Source organism: Drosophila novamexicana, unplaced genomic scaffold (assembly GCF_003285875.2).
Source record: "Drosophila novamexicana strain 15010-1031.04,08,12 unplaced genomic scaffold, DnovRS2.1 tig00001385-arrow-arrow-pilon, whole genome shotgun sequence".
NCBI classification, from domain to species: Eukaryota; Metazoa; Arthropoda; class Insecta; order Diptera; family Drosophilidae; genus Drosophila; species Drosophila novamexicana.
This window is the reverse complement of record NW_020824853.1, coordinates 270,283-287,558: the sequence shown is the minus strand read 5'-3', so window position 1 is coordinate 287,558 and position 17,276 is coordinate 270,283. Positions and strand designations below refer to the sequence as shown.

The 17,276-nt window shown below is 43.4% G+C and overlaps 1 protein-coding gene across 3 annotated transcripts in view; it reads right to left on the bottom strand.

Moving 5' to 3' along the window:
- Positions 1–17,276, bottom strand: part of LOC115767371 (teneurin-a) — a 147,013-nt gene that overhangs the window by 67,645 nt on the left and 62,092 nt on the right. For all 3 annotated transcript variants that reach the window (XM_030711630.1, XM_030711629.1, XM_030711631.1), the window contains 4 exons: positions 14,840–14,946; positions 3,582–4,324; positions 3,062–3,497; positions 1,846–2,040 (listed from right to left, as the gene is read on the bottom strand). In XM_030711630.1, coding sequence (XP_030567490.1) covers positions 1,846–2,040; positions 3,062–3,497; positions 3,582–4,324; positions 14,840–14,946 — 1,481 coding nt within the window. The remainder of the gene's footprint in view (positions 1–1,845; positions 2,041–3,061; positions 3,498–3,581; positions 4,325–14,839; positions 14,947–17,276) is intronic.

Here is a 17,276-nt window from a genome sequence, read left to right as displayed (position 1 = left end):
CCAATTTCGGGGTCAGGTCACACACACACACACACACACACACACACACACACACACACACACACACACACACTCACACACACACACACACACACACACATGGACACACACATGACATGATTAGTATGTTGGACACGTACGAAAGTGGTCATTAAAATGAAATTCCAGTTTAGTTCAACTTGGTAATTTTGCGCAGTTGTTGCAATTTTGTTTTCCCTTGCCTTTGCCTTTGCCTTTCATTTCTTTTTTCATTTTTTCGTATGCTCTTCTTCTGCTGCCTTTTTTTGCTGTTGTCCGCTGCTTCTTTTTCTTCTTACTCGCCTAACTTTGATGGCAAGATTTGAAAACTATTCAACACGGCCTGAGAGCAGCTTGTTGTTGTTTTTTTTTAATTTACTTTGTTAGAGATAGAGGTTGGATATCAGAAATTTCAGAAATTATCTAGTATTGTACGGAAATATTTTAATACTCGCCTCAGGCTTTATTTCTCTTTGTTTTTATTTATAATATTTACTTTTAAAACCCGAATTTTCTATAACACCCCACGAATATGCCTATGAAAATGATTGAACTCGAAATAAGTTTAATGAAGTTGACTTGGTACTTAGTATCATCGAATTGAGGTCGGCATCAATTATATCAATAGCTCTTCCTCTTGGTATCGGCTGATTATATATGTGCGTATATATCTGATACTTATCTGCTAGGGTATTCATGATTCGGCCTACCCAAATGTGCTCTATATATTTGCTGTTACTTATATTTTGCGTGTGCGTTCTACTTCTTCACTCTTTCGCTGCTGCTGCTGCTGCTGCTTGTTCTTGCTACTTCGTCTTCTTCTTGAACTTGCTCGTCTTGGCTTGTTGAGCGTTTTGTATGTGAAATATGCTTTCGACATATAAATTCGATTCTATACGTTTTATGTTTGCATTGTTGTTGTTATTGTTCTTCTTCTTTTAGTCGTTCTTCTTGTTGTTGTTGTTGTTGTTCTCGTTTGTTCTGTTTGTTGTTCGCTTGTTTTGTATGCCAAGGGTCCAATACACACACACACACACACACACACACACAAACACACACGCACACACAGCCGGAGTGGGCAACAAGCAATCACATGTACAAGCATTCATGTGTGTGTGTGTGTGTGTGCTGCATATTTTATGCACTTAATTTTTTGCTCAACATTTTTGCTGTTACTTTGTCAGTTGTTGCCCAATTTTTTGTGGCAGCTTTGCCAACAGCGAGCGTTAAAGAGCCAAAAGTAAAACTCAAGTGCTTTAACTGTCGCAAGGGCTGCTGACCGGACCCGGACTCGGACCCGGCCTCGTCCTCGTCCTCGTCCTCGTCCTCGTCCTCGGCCCTGAGCCCAGAAAGTATGCAGCGTTTTCTGTTGCCCTTGTCGCAATTTAAAGCAAACAAATAAATAAACACACACACACACACACGTACACAGGCACAAACTAAACGTGGGGGCGGCATAATAACTGAAATATTTTGGCGTCACCAGGACACGCCCCTGCGCAGGTGGGGCGGTCGGCTGTTACAGCGCCCCACACCCCCCTTTTTAGCAAGCAATAGTGGTAGCTGCTGTCTTATCGGGCCAGTGTCAACATGGCCAAAAAGCCTGGGACCCAAAACAGTTCCCGAAAATTGCAAACAAGGCAAATAAATAATTTTAGCATTTTTATGCCAAGTCGGCAGCACACAAACACACACACATACACACACAAAGGCAGAGACACATTCTAACACTCCAGCACACACAAACACAGACACACACACACATACACAGATACATAGAGACTGGGGCACAGGGTGTTTTTTTTTTTTTTGCGCCTTGACACTTACGTTGATCGCAATAGGGTCCCTTCCAGCCGCGCTCGCAGTGGCACTCGCCCTCGATGCAGCGGCCGTGGCTGGAGCAATTTGGCACCTCGCACTCGCCAACCGGTATGTCGCACTCCGCACCCTTCCAGCCGTCCTCGCAGTGGCAGACGCCGCCGCCGTAGTGGCCATGCGCCGAGCAGAGCACCGGACAAACGCCTGCAAAGAGTCAAGTTAAACAAAAATTAAAGAGTGTGAGCGAGACAGCAATATGGAGGGTGTAACCAGCAGAGACGAGAGAGAGACAGTGTGAATGAGAGAGAGAGGGAGTGGGAGAGGGAACGGGCAGAAGAGAAGAAAAACGAAAATTGGTATTGAAAAGTGTCGGACAAAGGCAAAAAGAAGCAGAGCGGACACTGCAAATAAATAATAAAAATTTTCTCAGGGCACAGTGGTGCGAAGCCAATAGCAAAATGGGGCAAAAATTCATTTGCAGTTAAAATAGGTAATTAAAAAAAAATAGCCATTACATAAAGAGTGCTGGACACTTAAATGAATATGATGTAGTGACGGGGCTGTTAAATTTGTTATCGATTGATCGATTTGTGCATTAAGTTAATAAATGAAATAATCATAATCAATGTCTAAATGCATTAGCCTCTAATTATATGGAAATTATATTGCCAAATTTTCATTGAAAGTTATCGATTATTGATATTTGTAGCGATAACACAGAATATGTTAGCTTCCACCTGAATGACAGACAGGCAGCGGATGCTTGTTTTGATAAAAGATAGTTTATCGAAAGTGTTATCGATAAAACACAAAAAGAAACCTATATGCTCTGATTTGATATTCATGAGTAACTATCAATAGGAATGACTTTCAGGTGATGGATGGAATGTTAACAGTTATCGACATTACTCACGCAACGTTTCACTGTGCCAGTAATTGCTCTGTGAGGAATACGAGTAACTGAGGGTCGCATTTCTAGCATTGCGACTGGATTTGGATTCAGTTTCGGGTTCAGTTCGCCCTTTGGGCGTCTGGCTGGGTTGCCAAAGCAAACAAAAGCAGGTGATGTTGACAGCTCAACTTTGGCGTAAGTTTTTAATTTAAATTGCAGCTTCATAGGGGACAGCGGACAGGGGACAGGGAAGAGGGGACAGAGGAGACGGGTCAGAGGCTGGCTGGGGGAGGAGGCTGGCTTAAGTCTAGAATGAGCTGTGCTGGTACTTACTTTTGGAACAGTCAACGCCTTGATAGCCATCAATGCAGTCGCATTTGCCCAGATAGCAGCTACCACGCCCCGAACAATCATTGGGACAGGTGGTGCTAACGCCCTCGGCCTCCTCGGCGAGCAGGGAAACGGAGTGGGCGACCAGCTCATCATTGTAAACGGATATGAACCACAAGCCAGTGTCCAGATATTGCAAAAGCGAAACATTCACGGTCATTGCATCCATGTCGAGGGCCGGCAAACCACCAGCACCACCATCCGCAGCGGAGCGCTTGTGCAGAGTATGCGACAGGCTGGCTGTGGTGGCATGTGGCATTTGTTGCTTAACATTGTCCGCGGGCGTCTCCAGGTCAAAGTATTCCATAGAGTCCAGGCCGGCTGGCGATTGCTCCTCGCTGCTGGCTTCCATTTCCTCCTCGGCCTGATCCAGATCCTCCTCATAGCTGTTGCTGCGACGACGACGCAGTTGCAACTGCTGCTGCTGCTGCTGCTGCTGTTGCTGTTCCCCTTCCTCGTAAACATCAATCAGGCCTAGATCCTTGTTAGCATGGGTCGAGTTACCGGCACTGCGGCGATGTCGCAAATGGCTATCGAGTCGTCCGCCCTTTATGAACTCCACAAAGTCGTGCTGCGTCACCGAGGGCGCCACATTGCGGCGCGAGTAGACGGCAAAGTGGGCGCCCCAGGGCAGGGTGAAGTTGAAGCGAATGAAGGCCGGATGCTTGTTGCGAAACTCGAGTGTCCAGAATTGATAGGCCGGTATATTGGCATGGTACAGCTCATTGAAGTCCTTCAGCTCAACCACCTGCGGCCATTGGCCACCGCTCAGACCGACGCCCTGCTGCTGCTGCAGCACCGGATGATGATGGCCCGTTTGCTGGAGCAATAGATTATGCTGCTGCTGGCCTAGCCCGCCGGCTGCACCGCCATAGGTAAGTTGATCCTGTAACTGAGTGTTGGTCGCGTCCAGCGGCGTCAGTGGTTGGTTGATGGCGTGTGGCTGCTGCTGCTGCAGAAGAAGTTGTTGCTGTATGCCCGTGGCGCCGGCTGCCGTGCCGGAGCCACCAGTGCCGCCATTGCTGCCATGATCGGAGGTGCTGGTCTGTATCGATTCCTCAGTGGGATAGGCTGTGGCGCCACCCGGTTGCGCCTTGTTGTCGCCGCTTTTGCCTGCGCCGCCGCGCAGATCGTGCGGCTGCGACTTGACGTCTTGGACTAGGATGCAATTGGAGCTGTCCATGTTCGGTTTCATCGAACTGACTGCTGCGTAAAGAGTGAAAGAGACAGAAAGGGGAAGAGAGAGAAAGAGAGAGAGAAAGAGAGAGAGAGAGAGAGAGAGAGAGAGAGAGAGAGAGAGAGAGAGAGAGAGAGTGAGACATTTGGTTAGTCCTTTGTGGTTTTTGGCTGCGATTTGCAAGCTGGGACACAAATGTGCGACCCGGCCCCATAAATCGCATGACTGCTAAATTTAACGCCATAAATCTGATGCTCCTCTGGGCGAGAAACAGCAGCGCCAGCAGCACCACTGGCAATAATGTTTAGTGTGGTGCTGTCCTTGTGGCTCACCGAATCCACCAGCTGCTGTATGCTGCAGGCGCTGCTACATTTTGAGTGTGTGTTTGTGTGTGTGTGTGTGTGTTTTTTTGTTCACATACATAAATTTTTGGCATCATATTTTAACGCCATATTAATATGCACTCGCCCATAAATCAATTCTGTGTCCTTCCCGCTCGCACACACGACGTCTAACTCTTTCGCACGTTTGCCACATGCGCCACACACACACACATACACACACACACACACACACAGCTGAGTAGACACAAAATGCGCGTTGTTAACACGTTCGCATTTTGCTTGCCATCGATGGACGACGGCTATCGTTTATCGATAACACATCAGATTTATGTGCTTTGGCTGCGATGCCAGCTGCCGTGGCAGGCGCTTCCACACGCGCTTATCTGGGCCAACTTGCCAAATGGAATGCATTAAATTTGCAGTAAATTTCAAATGGTATAGCAAGAGCAGTTGCATCAATCATGATTGAAATGCAGTTTTACGCATTTAACCAGTGTGCGCAAACAATCACAGTTTGTCTATCCCCCAAATTATTTTGAATGAATTTAAATGCAAGCTCAATTTTCGAAGTTCCTGTCAACCTCAGTCTTCAATCAAGCTCAATCTTGGCTGATTGTGATTTATGATTATTTTGATGATGCGTTCAAATACATGTATCGCATATGCTGTCATCAATTATATTTACTGTCAATCATTTCTTATGCTCTAACAGTCAAGCAATCAATCAATCAATCTTTCATAAATCTCTTGATATTCATTATCATTAGCCATTTGAAAATTTAAGCACCAACATTGAAAGCACTTACAATCGGTTAACAATAGCAGTCCAATTAGTCAATCAATTTCAAGCCAATCAATCATAAAACATCGTTTATTCTTTTTAATGTTTAACAAGGCAATTAGACAAAGCGACTTGCGGGTTCCTATTGATATTATGTGAATGGGCCTCCGTCTGAGAGAATCGGGAACAGAAAACGGGAAAAGGCATGGAAAATGGGGAATGCTAATGGCGCCCCACAAAAATCTATTCATACCCCGCTCCCCTCGCCCACACCTGCCTCAGCTGCTTGACAACGCCCAAACATGTAAACTTATGCGACCTAATGATGTCGATGCCGTTGTCTATGGCCGGTGTCTTGGCAATGCGCGTAACCCAAAGAACAAACAGAGCTGCAGACAGGCCGAAAAAGCAGAAAGGTAGACAAAGGACCTCCACATATACGCAATTACTCATATGAGGCACGACAAATTAACGTCAACGAACGTGCTTCAATTTGGCTGTTGAGCTTTTAATTTAAGTGAACGCACGTGTACTATTGTCCTATATGTGCTTGTAGGGCGCCTACACTGAGAAAAAGAAATGCCTTGACACATGTTTGCATTCCAAGCAGACATTTTAATTATCGAAGCTGATTGATTGATTGATGCCTCCAGCCTGTTTCATTATTTCGGTTGCCAGACAAGACTCTCTGATGTAAGCTAAAGAGAAGCCCAAAATTGAAGTCTACTTATTACAAAGCAGTCATCGAAAATAGTCCACAAAGAAAACAAAAATAAATGTTGATGCATCAATTTATCGATTAATCGAAGAACGTAAACAACTAAAGACAAAAATACTGTAAAACGTAGAAGTCGACACCAAGATTGAATACTTGATTCTATGTGCCAACCCCATGCCAAATATAACACAATGAGTAAGGAGTACACACACACCCACACACCCACACACACACAGATACACACTATGTGTGTGTGTGTATATTATATAGCCCATCATTAATAAATAAAGAGCGAGAAAGAGAAGCGGCAAGGGGAGTGGCATGTAGTTCTATTAAGTTAACAAGCTTTTCATTTAAGTGGCTCGCAACTGGTCGAACAACTGGAACTGGAATTGGAACTGGTAGGGGAACAAAAAGTGGAACTGGAGCCTGCCAAAGGACACGCGCGGGCTCAAACAAAACAGTAGACAAACAAATTGAAGAAGTGGCCGTTGTAGGGTGACTGCAGGGGGGAAGGGGGGTTATAGACGAAAAAAAAAACATAGCTCGGCACAGTTTTTCCGCGCCTCTGGTGGGAAAGAGGGTGGGGAGGGGGCTGTAACACAGCACCAATTAAATTTGATTACAATTTGTGGCAAAAGCCATAGGAAGCACATCACACACGCCGGGCCTCCCCCTTCCGACCACGAAATAAGCAACCCTACCAAGGATATTTAGCGAGAGTGGGGGTTGGGGTTGGGAGTGTGGAAAAAGTCGATAAATTTGAGTGTGTGTGTGTGTGTGCGGGGAGCAGCATAAAATTGACAACGGCTCAATTTGGCAGAACAGAGCCGCACACAGGACATCGATAGACGAGTTACAGGACACAGGACACTCCTTTTAATGTCAAGTCGTTATTTATATTTAGCCATCAGCTAAGCCCCGAGAAAAATAACAGTTTGAAAGGGTGTGTGAATTCGATTTGTGGAATTTTGTTTGTTTTCCTTTTTGCTGGTCACACGCAATAAGCGGAACCGGAAATGCGAGCCGTTAAGATCAAATAATTGAATCTACGTGCTCCAAGTGCCAGCAAGTGGCTCTTCAAGCTAATGAGAGAGTGAGAGGGAGAGTGAGAAAGAGAGATAGGGAGTGGTCGAAGAGGCGGGGTGGTGAGAGAGGGACATGGCAAAGGGTTGCAAAAGTTGGCCATGTCCAGGACAAAGTTACAAAAATTTATGAAGCGTTTTCTTAATTGCACTTCCTTGAAGAAAAATAATTTATTTAAACGACAAGCGCACACCTTTTCCTCTAGCAGCTTGTTACGGCGCCAGCTGAAGAGGGCTAAGGCTGGCGGCTGAGTAGGGGGGAGGGCGGGAGTTAGAGGTCACGCCCTGACTGACTGTTGGAATAGTTGCTGCTGCTGCTGCTGCTGCTACCTGTCAGCGACAAATGTCGTGTTGCGTCATTTTAATTGAAATATTCTTTGAAAAATACTTTTTCCTTTGGCAATTGGCGCAAGTTTTAATGGTCGAAACTGTTTGGCAACAAACGACATGTACTCGAAGTGCGGCTATACCCTAACTGAAAGTCTCTTTTAGGCCGGGTCGTTTGCTACAAAACGGACAACAAACCCAAATAGAAGTTGGAGAAACTCTCAGTTGAACAACTCTCACCATATTCTGCTATATATGGGCATCGAACTTTATTGGTATCATTTATAGCTATTAAAAAATATTTCAAAAAGCATTTTCCCTTGTGTAATTGTGTATGTGTGCTATTGAGTCTAGGTAAGAAGCCACTCTCAAAATGTACATTAGTTTTCAAAGATTTGAATAGTTACAAAAAATATTTTCTTTACTCATTTTCCTTGTTGCAAATGTTCGAGGCAACTCTGGCTACTTGCTACTTGCTACTTGCTACTCGTTACTCGTTGCTTAACATTCTCTACTCGGTATTTTTTGCTTGACTAATTTGCGTTCTTTGTTGCGGTAAGGCACAGGCAACGTCAGTCGATTGACCGCATGCAAGCACAAGAGATTTCCAAGAATTGCTTAGAGATGCCAGAAAACCACAAAATGCAAGTAGGAGCGAGAGAAGGAGCGTGGGGGAGACAAACCAAATCGAGTGACTAATTGACTACAGTAAAGCCTAAAAAAGAAGCACAGCTTGTGGCTAAACTCAAGTGAGAATATATCACAATGAATCTGCACAAGCAGGGAGGGGCAACTGCTGCAATTGAATTGAAGTGCTCTCAAAAGCACAGCAGAGCGCAAAAACAATCAAGTCTGGTTAAAGTTGCCAGCGCTCAAGCGTTGCCAGATTGTTGCTGTCAAACCAATTGACAGACGGTGCGCATCTAATTTCCAGGAAAGCCGCAGAGGAGCCCAAAGTGCCCGAAGTGAATGCTATGTGAATGCTTTGTGAATGCTATGTGAGTGCTATGTGAATGTGCATGCCAAATTAAATGCTCGCAGGTGCCCAGCAGCAAATTAAGTGTTTGAACCCGACAAAGCGCAGCCGAAAACATGCAAATAAATTCATGAAATCGCATTAGCCATGAGCTGCTCATATGGCAAATGACAACGATGAGTAGCCAGAGGATAGGCAGGGGGCGGGTGGCACACAATTTGTGAAACAGTGCATATCGAATGAGTTTCCGATAGTTTATTCGCTTAAAAATCGATTAACCTATTTCCGATAACTACTGCAATGCGCATCCGCATCCGCAGCCTGGCCAGCCCTATAGACCACCCCCGATGACACCCTTTGAACTGCCAGTCAAACATGTTAAATGTCCTGATTGCTGCCGCTTGTGCCTGCCCCCTGCTGTCAGGCAATATCATTGTTGTTGTTGCTGTCGCAGCTGTTGCAGTTGCACTTATCGCTGCTGCCATTGCAGTTGTTGTTTTTGTTGTTGTTGTTGTTGTTATTGTTATGATAGAAAGTGACGCATCAGTGGTAATTCGAACCGTGCCCTGCTCAAACGAATTTGTGCATACAGCAACAACAACAATTGCTTGGCCAGGCTGCGTTTGTTGTTGCTGCTGCGGTCGCTCCACATGGCACGTTGTTGTCCCGTTGACACTGCGGTCGATTATCTCATAGATATGACAGATATATCGCATACATTGGCTAGCAAATTATGACAGTCATTTGCGCGCACACACACACACACACACACAAGCACACAGAGAGTCCCACACACGCAAATGTGTGAAGGGCGAACAAACAAATGTTGTAAAGTTTGCTATTTAAATGGAAAGCCACGAAAATCCTGATTAAATAATCCAAAACTAAATGGTGCGTGTTTCAAATTTAAAATAAATTGTTTTTACATATAATTTGCAAATAATTATAATTTCGACATAATTCGAAAAATGTTATTTTTCAGCAACGAAAATGCGGTTTTCAATTTTTGGATGTTGCATAATCATATGTTCATCCTATGCAAACCTACAGTATAATATGAAATTATATTGCTTTCCCGGCTTTCTCTTTCTTTGATTTCTCTTTCTATCTCTCTCTTCAGCTTCTTAACTATGGGAATGCATTTCTACTTTTTGAGTGTGGTCAGGAAAAAGTCGTGGCTCTTGACATTGCTGCTAATATGTCTAGTAGCTTAGTGCCGCAAAAAACGGTTGAAAGGACAGACAGACAGGGACATTGCCTGTGGATGAACTTATAAAAAAGCAAAAACTTGTGAAAAGTTAGGAATTTGCATTCAAAGCTGACACTCAAATGTTGACATCGCGTATAGTAGCTGATGCATAGCAGCTGTGTTTGTCTATATGTGTGTGTGTGTTTGTCTATGTGTGTGTGTGTGTATGTGTGTGCTTGTGTTTTTGTGTGTGTATATCTCACTCACACTCACATACATTCTCATTTACCATTTCCAGTCTATTTAATTTGCAACATTTGCAGCACAGAAAGCGTTTGCCCTAAAAGTAGGCAACACTTTTTGACAGCTGCTTTGGCCCACGCCAAGCGTCCCACACAAGCCCCCCCCCCCTTTCAGTATTACCCTTTCTCTATGCCAACATTTGCGTATACTTGTTTAGGCATTCGCAGCAATTTTGCAGAATGCCCTGAAAAGTAGGCAACACTTTTTGCACTGACTCGTGAGCTGCCCACAGAAGTAGGCAACACTTTTGGTTTGTACTCATCAAATTTCTAAACATTGAATTGCGAAGGGGGGGGGGGGGGGGAAGAGCAAGCGGCTACCACCGGGAAGGCAACAAAATGCAAATCAAATTAAGGGCATGTCCGCCCACAGATGATGCAAGCAAACAAAGCTAAGCCCCGCCCAAACTCATGTGTTTGCGCTTGTTAATTAACTGACAATGGTGTGCGTGCGAGTGTGCGCATCAGTGTGTGTATTTTTGAATGTCTGGCTACACACAAGCTCACACTTTCGCACACACACACACGCTGGGCAGGAGACAGTCAGTTGTGGCACAGATGGCCCGCCCGCAAGTGTTTGCTAATTTTATTAAACCCTCTTGCGCTTAATTAATAGAAAATGATTGCGCAAACAGACGTCGCACACACACACACACACCCATACACACAGCATGGTGGGGCTGTGGATGGCACAGCAGCTGCAAAAATATTAGCCACTATTAAAAGCTAAAGCGCAGTCGGGTTGCTTTCATCACCTGCTGCTGGTGCTCTGTCTTAACCCCGCAGCTTTAAAACTATTCAACCATAAAACGACCCACACACACTCACAGGCACACACACTGACACACACACACACACACATAGATGTCGGCGAAGCGTAAATTCATTTACCGCAGCGCAGTGAAGCCGGCAGCCAACACACAACACAAAAAGCTTTTTACACAAATGAGTTTATGGATAGTCCCAGTTCAAGCCAACAGCTCCTCCACACACCCACACACACACACACACACACACGAGGGTAGCCACACAAATTAATACATTATTTTTAAAAGATAAATTTCAAGCATGTCGTCTCACTCGCTCGCTCAATCGCTATCTCGCTCGCACACTGACTAGCAAACAATTAAATCAGTGAAATCCACACGCAGCTTTTGGCACAAACTCCCCTCCCTCCATCGCTCCTCCTCACCCCCGCATCCCCACCAAATAGCCCCCACATGATGCCGCCTGCTGGCGTCTGCCCACATAATGTTCACAACTTTTCAACTTAAATTCATTTTGTGCGCCAAAGCGCTAAAGTAAAGTGCCTGCCCATAGGGGGCGGTGAGGGGGCGAATGGATCCTCGGGAAGAGGGATGGGGGAGCGTGCGGCGAGGTCTTTGGGGTTGCTTTTGAGCCAGCCAGCCAAGTGGCATCACACATTTTTCTCGTGGTTTGTTGTAAATTTGTTTTCGTTCACTTGCAACGTTGTGACACCGCAGCAGCAGCAACAACAACAACAACAACAACAACAGCAACTCACGGTTGTAAAGCGGTCGAATGGTAAGGTAGGGGTAGGGCTGGGTGGGGTCTCAGAGGTTGGTGTGTGGGGCTTGGTAGAAAAGCTACCGAAAAGCAGCCAGAAAGCCGCAACTTTTGGATGCTGCCTTCAGCGCACGTTGTTGTTGTAAATCAGAGCCTGTGACTCTCAAGGCAGCAGCTGCCATTGTTGTTGTTATTGTTGTTGTTGTTGTTGCTGCTAAAAGCGTAGATAATAAATTAAACGCAGCACGCTTCAAGTCAAATAGCTGCGCTCCAGCCCGCCGCCACACCACAAAATGAGTAAGCAGCTATGTATATGTATGTGTAGGGGCCAGCGAGGGGCTGTCGGGGCTGTCGGGACTGTGAGGATTTATCAAAAGAATGTCTAGGGCCAGAGCTCCGATAACATTCGACTGTCACGCGCTGCTATCTATTATCGAAATTGAGACGCAGAGCTCAAAATCTAAAAAGACAACAATTACTCGAAGTCAATATCAACAGAAAAATTCATTTATATATGATGCATAAAAGAGTTTTCCCTGCCTCACTGACTGACTGACAAGAAAGCAAAAGGTGCTCAAAGTTTAGGAAAGAACGCAGCCGTATGGCGTGAGCGTCAGACTGACAAGCGAGAAGTCGCTGGTTCAAATTCTGCTGAAATAATCAGCTTATATTTCATTATTTAACTTCGTTTCATTTGCAATGAGAAGAAAGTAATAAATTTATATAAGAGTATTCTAAAGGATCTTTCATCAAATGGAATAAGTAATATATATCTGAATAGATAGAATCAGAATTAGATTAGAATCAGAATGGAAACAATTTTTCGCTATGAATTATTTCATGTTTATTTGTCGAATGATTGAGATGAACATTCAACTGAATATCAATAGATATTCAAATGCCGACTTCCCTTTTGCGTGAAATACCTTGAGCCACGCCCACTAACCAGCTGGCAACTTCTTTTGCAGACGAAATGTAACCAAAAACTTGTGCGCATAATTTATGAAGCGAGTTGGCAGAGCTTTGCTTCAAAGTGTTAAAAAAAAATTATAAATAAAAGCAACTAAAAGAAAGAAACAAAAAATAACCAAAAAAAAAGTTGCGCAAATGCTTTACTTAATAAAATGCCAAGGCACAAAGGCGTCGGGTTTGAGGTGCGGTAAAGTATGATGATGGTTGTGTATGTGTGTGTGTGAGGGGGGAGGGGGGGGGGGGGCTTCTGTTGTGTGTTTGATTGTGTTGAGGTAGGGTAGCGACACGTCAACCCTTTTGTTTCAAATTAAAATTTACATATTTTAATGTGCAAAGTTTTGTGGAGCGATGCTTACACGGCAGCTGCCCAGCAACAACAACAACAATAACAACAACAACAACAAAAACAACAATTTGCAACGAGCCAGACAAGAGAGGGAGAGGTGCGAGACGGAATGAGTAGGGCAGGAGGTACGAGAGCGAAGGCGCTCAAAAGTTGCTCCGTTTGCAAAAAGGTTGGCAGTAAAAAATCAAATTGACCTGTAAATATGATTTAAAAGGTGGCAGCAAAAACAGCAGCAGCGGCAACAACAACAATGACAACACGAAACGTGTTTAATTATCAAGTTGTAAACAACAGCAACAACAACAACAACAACAGCAGCAACAACAACAGAGACAAAGACAAAAGCTGAGTAAAAACGCGTTGCCAGCTGCCGCATTCAATTTGGTTGAGGCGTGTACGCGTGTGTGCACTTTTGTGTGTGTGTGTGCGTGTGTGTGTGTGTGTAAAGGTGTGTGTGTTGCATGCCTTCAAGCGCTGGCGTTTCAAAATTTTGTTAATTTGCCATTCTCAGCTAATGAGTGAGAGCTATGAGTGCCAGTCAAAGCAGAAGAGATAGAGAGGGCGAGAGGGAGATGGAGAGGAGCAAAGGGGCTCACAAATAGTTTGGAGCCCCAGATCCAGGGGAGGGCATTGAAATTTAAAGGGGCTCGAGCGGAGTTTGCAAATTATGCTGCTTTACTCAGATTACAAAAAAGTTACGTCTAAGCACAATTGCGAAAAATTACTGAAAAGCTAAACAAACTGTGGCACTAAATCTATTTAGCATTGACGATGGGAAGAGAGCGTGCATTTGTGTTAAACAGAGAGGAAAGAAGTGAAGAGAGTTAAATACTGCCATGAAAATGAAATTATGCCACTAAATATAGAAGAGGCAAACGAGCTGCATTAGTTTAAGCCTCATCTATATAATTAAGGGTGTGGGTAATTAGTTTTCTTGCTTATATTCTGCCCGTGCTAAATACAAATCTATCCTTATTATCTAGAACCACACGTCTTAAGTTACATTTTACATAGATATATTAATATAAATTTTAAAAAAATATACATTTTCGAAAAGAACCTTCAATATGAGCTCTACTTTCACCAAGCAGAAATACATTTGTCGAAATGTGTGAAACATCACGCAATCAAATCTTTGCAAAGTTCTTGGGAAATTGTTTTAACTTGGATTGGTTGGTAAATATTTCATAAATTTGTACAGTTGCGTGTGGCATAAGCAAAAACACCGTATAAGCAAACACTTTGTAGTTCATAAAGGGCGACTACTGTACTTCAGCTTTTTAGCATAGTCAATCAGAACGAGCTGTTTTTTAAATAGACACACATAAGTATTCTAGCTTCTATGGATATGAATGCTTTTATGGCTTCTCACGGCCTTTAAATGTTTTCTCGATACGACTTCGAATCAAATTTTCGGGAAGAAAGGGGCTGGGCGTGCTGGTAGGCGTGTCAGCCGATGTGGTTTGTAATCGCTTGTCAATTGTGCTGATGGCGACCCACAACTGGCACATGCAACTATTCACATAATCAACATTTAAGGGGCTGTTGCAAACCGGGGCGTTTCTTGGCATGTGCGTGTTTGTGTGTGTGTGTGTGTGTGTGTAAATTAACACCGTTTAACGCTAATGTAAAGCAAACAATTTGATGTATTTGCCTTGTACTGCGCGTGTGTGTGTGAGTGTGTGTAAAGTATGTACTATACAAAATAAGTATATGTCTGCGTGCGTGTGTATGCTTGTGGGTGTGTAAGCCTGTGTGTGTATCATTCTATTTGCACTTGTATGTGTATTTTTCATCAACAGTGTTTGGCGTTATGACAACGCCGCGTTGTCCACACTCCACAGACACAGACACACGCACACGCACACGCACACACATTCACATTAACATTGTCATTTACATTCACATTGGCCATCATCAACAAACATTGAGGATATGTCCTGCCCCGCCTTTTACCGTTGCCCGCCCTATGCTTACCTGCAAAGTATGCCAACATGGCGGTTAGGACGACGGATATGAATATTAAGGCGATGCTCAAGCATTTCCAGGAACATCGGTGTTGACAGCGTTTATCTATGTGAAACCTGCAAAAGAAACAAAGCAAAACATGAGTAAAAGAGACAAATTGTAAGGTGAGACAGACAGAGAGCGGAGAGAGAGAGTGAGAGAGAGATAGTGAGAGAGGGAGGGAGAGGGCGTTAAACAAACTGTGCAATGCATTTGTAATTAACAACTGGCAAACAGCAGCAGACACCATATAAAGAGAAACAAGGTGATGGCAACACAGGAAGTGAAGCTGGAATAAGATAGCCTAGAGAGGGACGATGGCTGTTAGTAACGAGATGCCGGAGTGACCACAGTGAGCCCAGCTCTGTATATACAGTGGGATACAATATAAATAATTATGTTGAGAAGGTTTCAATCGGAAATAATCGTAGGCGACCCAATATTACTCGCTTGTATCACTCGTATCTTTGGGTAGGTCAGCAAACTACATTAAATCAGTCGAGACTTTACTCGTTACTTTGGATACGTCAGTACTCTAGATTACATGCTACGCTACTTTAGAATACTTGTTACTTTAAGTGACTCGCTACTCAATTCTATAAATGTATTTGAATGTAATTCATTGATTATCAAATAGTTATTAAAAGGGAATAAGCAAAATCTCCTTAATATTACTCGCTTCCATCACTCGCTACTTTCGATGAGCAGAAACTCTAAGGTACTCGATACCCAAAATCATTTGTCAAGCTATAAATTCCGTCGTCAGAGGGTACTCGTTCATTTAAATGGGTCGCTACTCCAAACCATTTTGCTGTTTTTGTATACGCGCTACACTCAAACACGTTCGCCCATTGCTTTTATAAACAATAATCAGCTAGACTAAGGCACTCGCTACATTGCCAAACATTCGTTACTTTAAATCATTCGTCTTTCTTAATTAACTCATATGATAAGCCGCTGTCGCTACTCGTTAGTTTTAAGGCAATTGTTATCTGCTGCAGCTTCTTTAATATCGCTCTCATCTCTATCAAATACAGAGCATTACATATGCAGCGTAAACCCATGACGCTGTGTGGAGTGAGTGAAAAGTTGGTTTAGCCGTTTGACATGGCACAACGACCACAGAAACCAACGAAAGACACACTGCACACATAAACACACACACACACACACATGCACCAATGGGTTTGTCAACTGTCAACTTTTTTAATAAAGCAACGCAAAATGACACTGCCCTTGCATCACAGCTGCCTCTAGTTAATTGCATAAAAGTTGTAGAAAAGATTCTGTTTGCATGGCCTGAAAAAGGACTCCAACTACATACTTCAGAGTGGATCCTATGTAAGCAATGATGAAATTAATTAGCAGACCTAATGAGCCTTCTTGTACTTGGGGCAATTGAAATTGTGAAACAGTAGGGGAAATAATCTATTCAAATTTTCCGACTCTGTGTCTTCGCTGACAACAAGATTTAATTGAAGCGAATCAAGCAAGAAGCTGCTAAGGCACGGAGTTAAATCAACGACTGAACGAAAGAAGCATTGTGAAAACTGAAATGATATTAAAAGAGGCGCAAGAAGTGAAGTAAAAAGCATCTCATTACTTCTCAGAGAGAAGTGACAGACAGTAGCTGTGGTTAACGTTAGTGATACGATGAAAGATCAAACGATAATGCGAAGGATTTCAATATATTAAAAAAAGTGCGAGAAGCAAAGCAGGAAGTCACACGATGTTTGACTAGATGTTAACAAAATTACGTAAAAATGGTACAAGGAAATGCAAAAGACATATAAATCCAAATAGGTCGATCGAAATATGAAATGATTACGACAATCCAGAGAGAAGAAGTGAAAAGTGAAGTAATTTGAAAATTTAAAAGGGGTAAAAGAAGCCAAGAAAGAAGCGAAGCTAATGTTGAACAGCTGTTGAAATGGGCAAAGAGTGAACTGAAGCGAAAATCTGTGAGGAATCCAAGTTGGCACGAGAAACAAAGAGAGAAGCGAAGTAAAAATCGAAAAGCTTTAAAGCAAGCACGAAAAGCAAAGAGAAAAGTGAAGTGAAAAGTGTCCAAGTGGACACAAAAAGCAGCGAGAAGCGAAGTGAATATTTAAAAGCACTCAAAGTCACCACAAAAATTAAAGGGAGAAGCGAAGTGAAAATCATAGAAAAAGTAAAGAGAGAATCGATGTGAAATTCAAAAGGCTTTCAAATTGGGCAGAATACTAGAGAAGCGAAGTGAAAATGTAAAAAGTTGACATCTTTTGGGGCACAAAAAAAGAAAAAGAGAAGCGAAGTGAAGTGAATATTTACAACTTGTCGAAGGGATCATAAAATACAAAAAGATGATATGTAAGAGTGCACGGGAAGCTATACAAATTAGATAGCAGATGTTTGTAGCTCAGCGCCC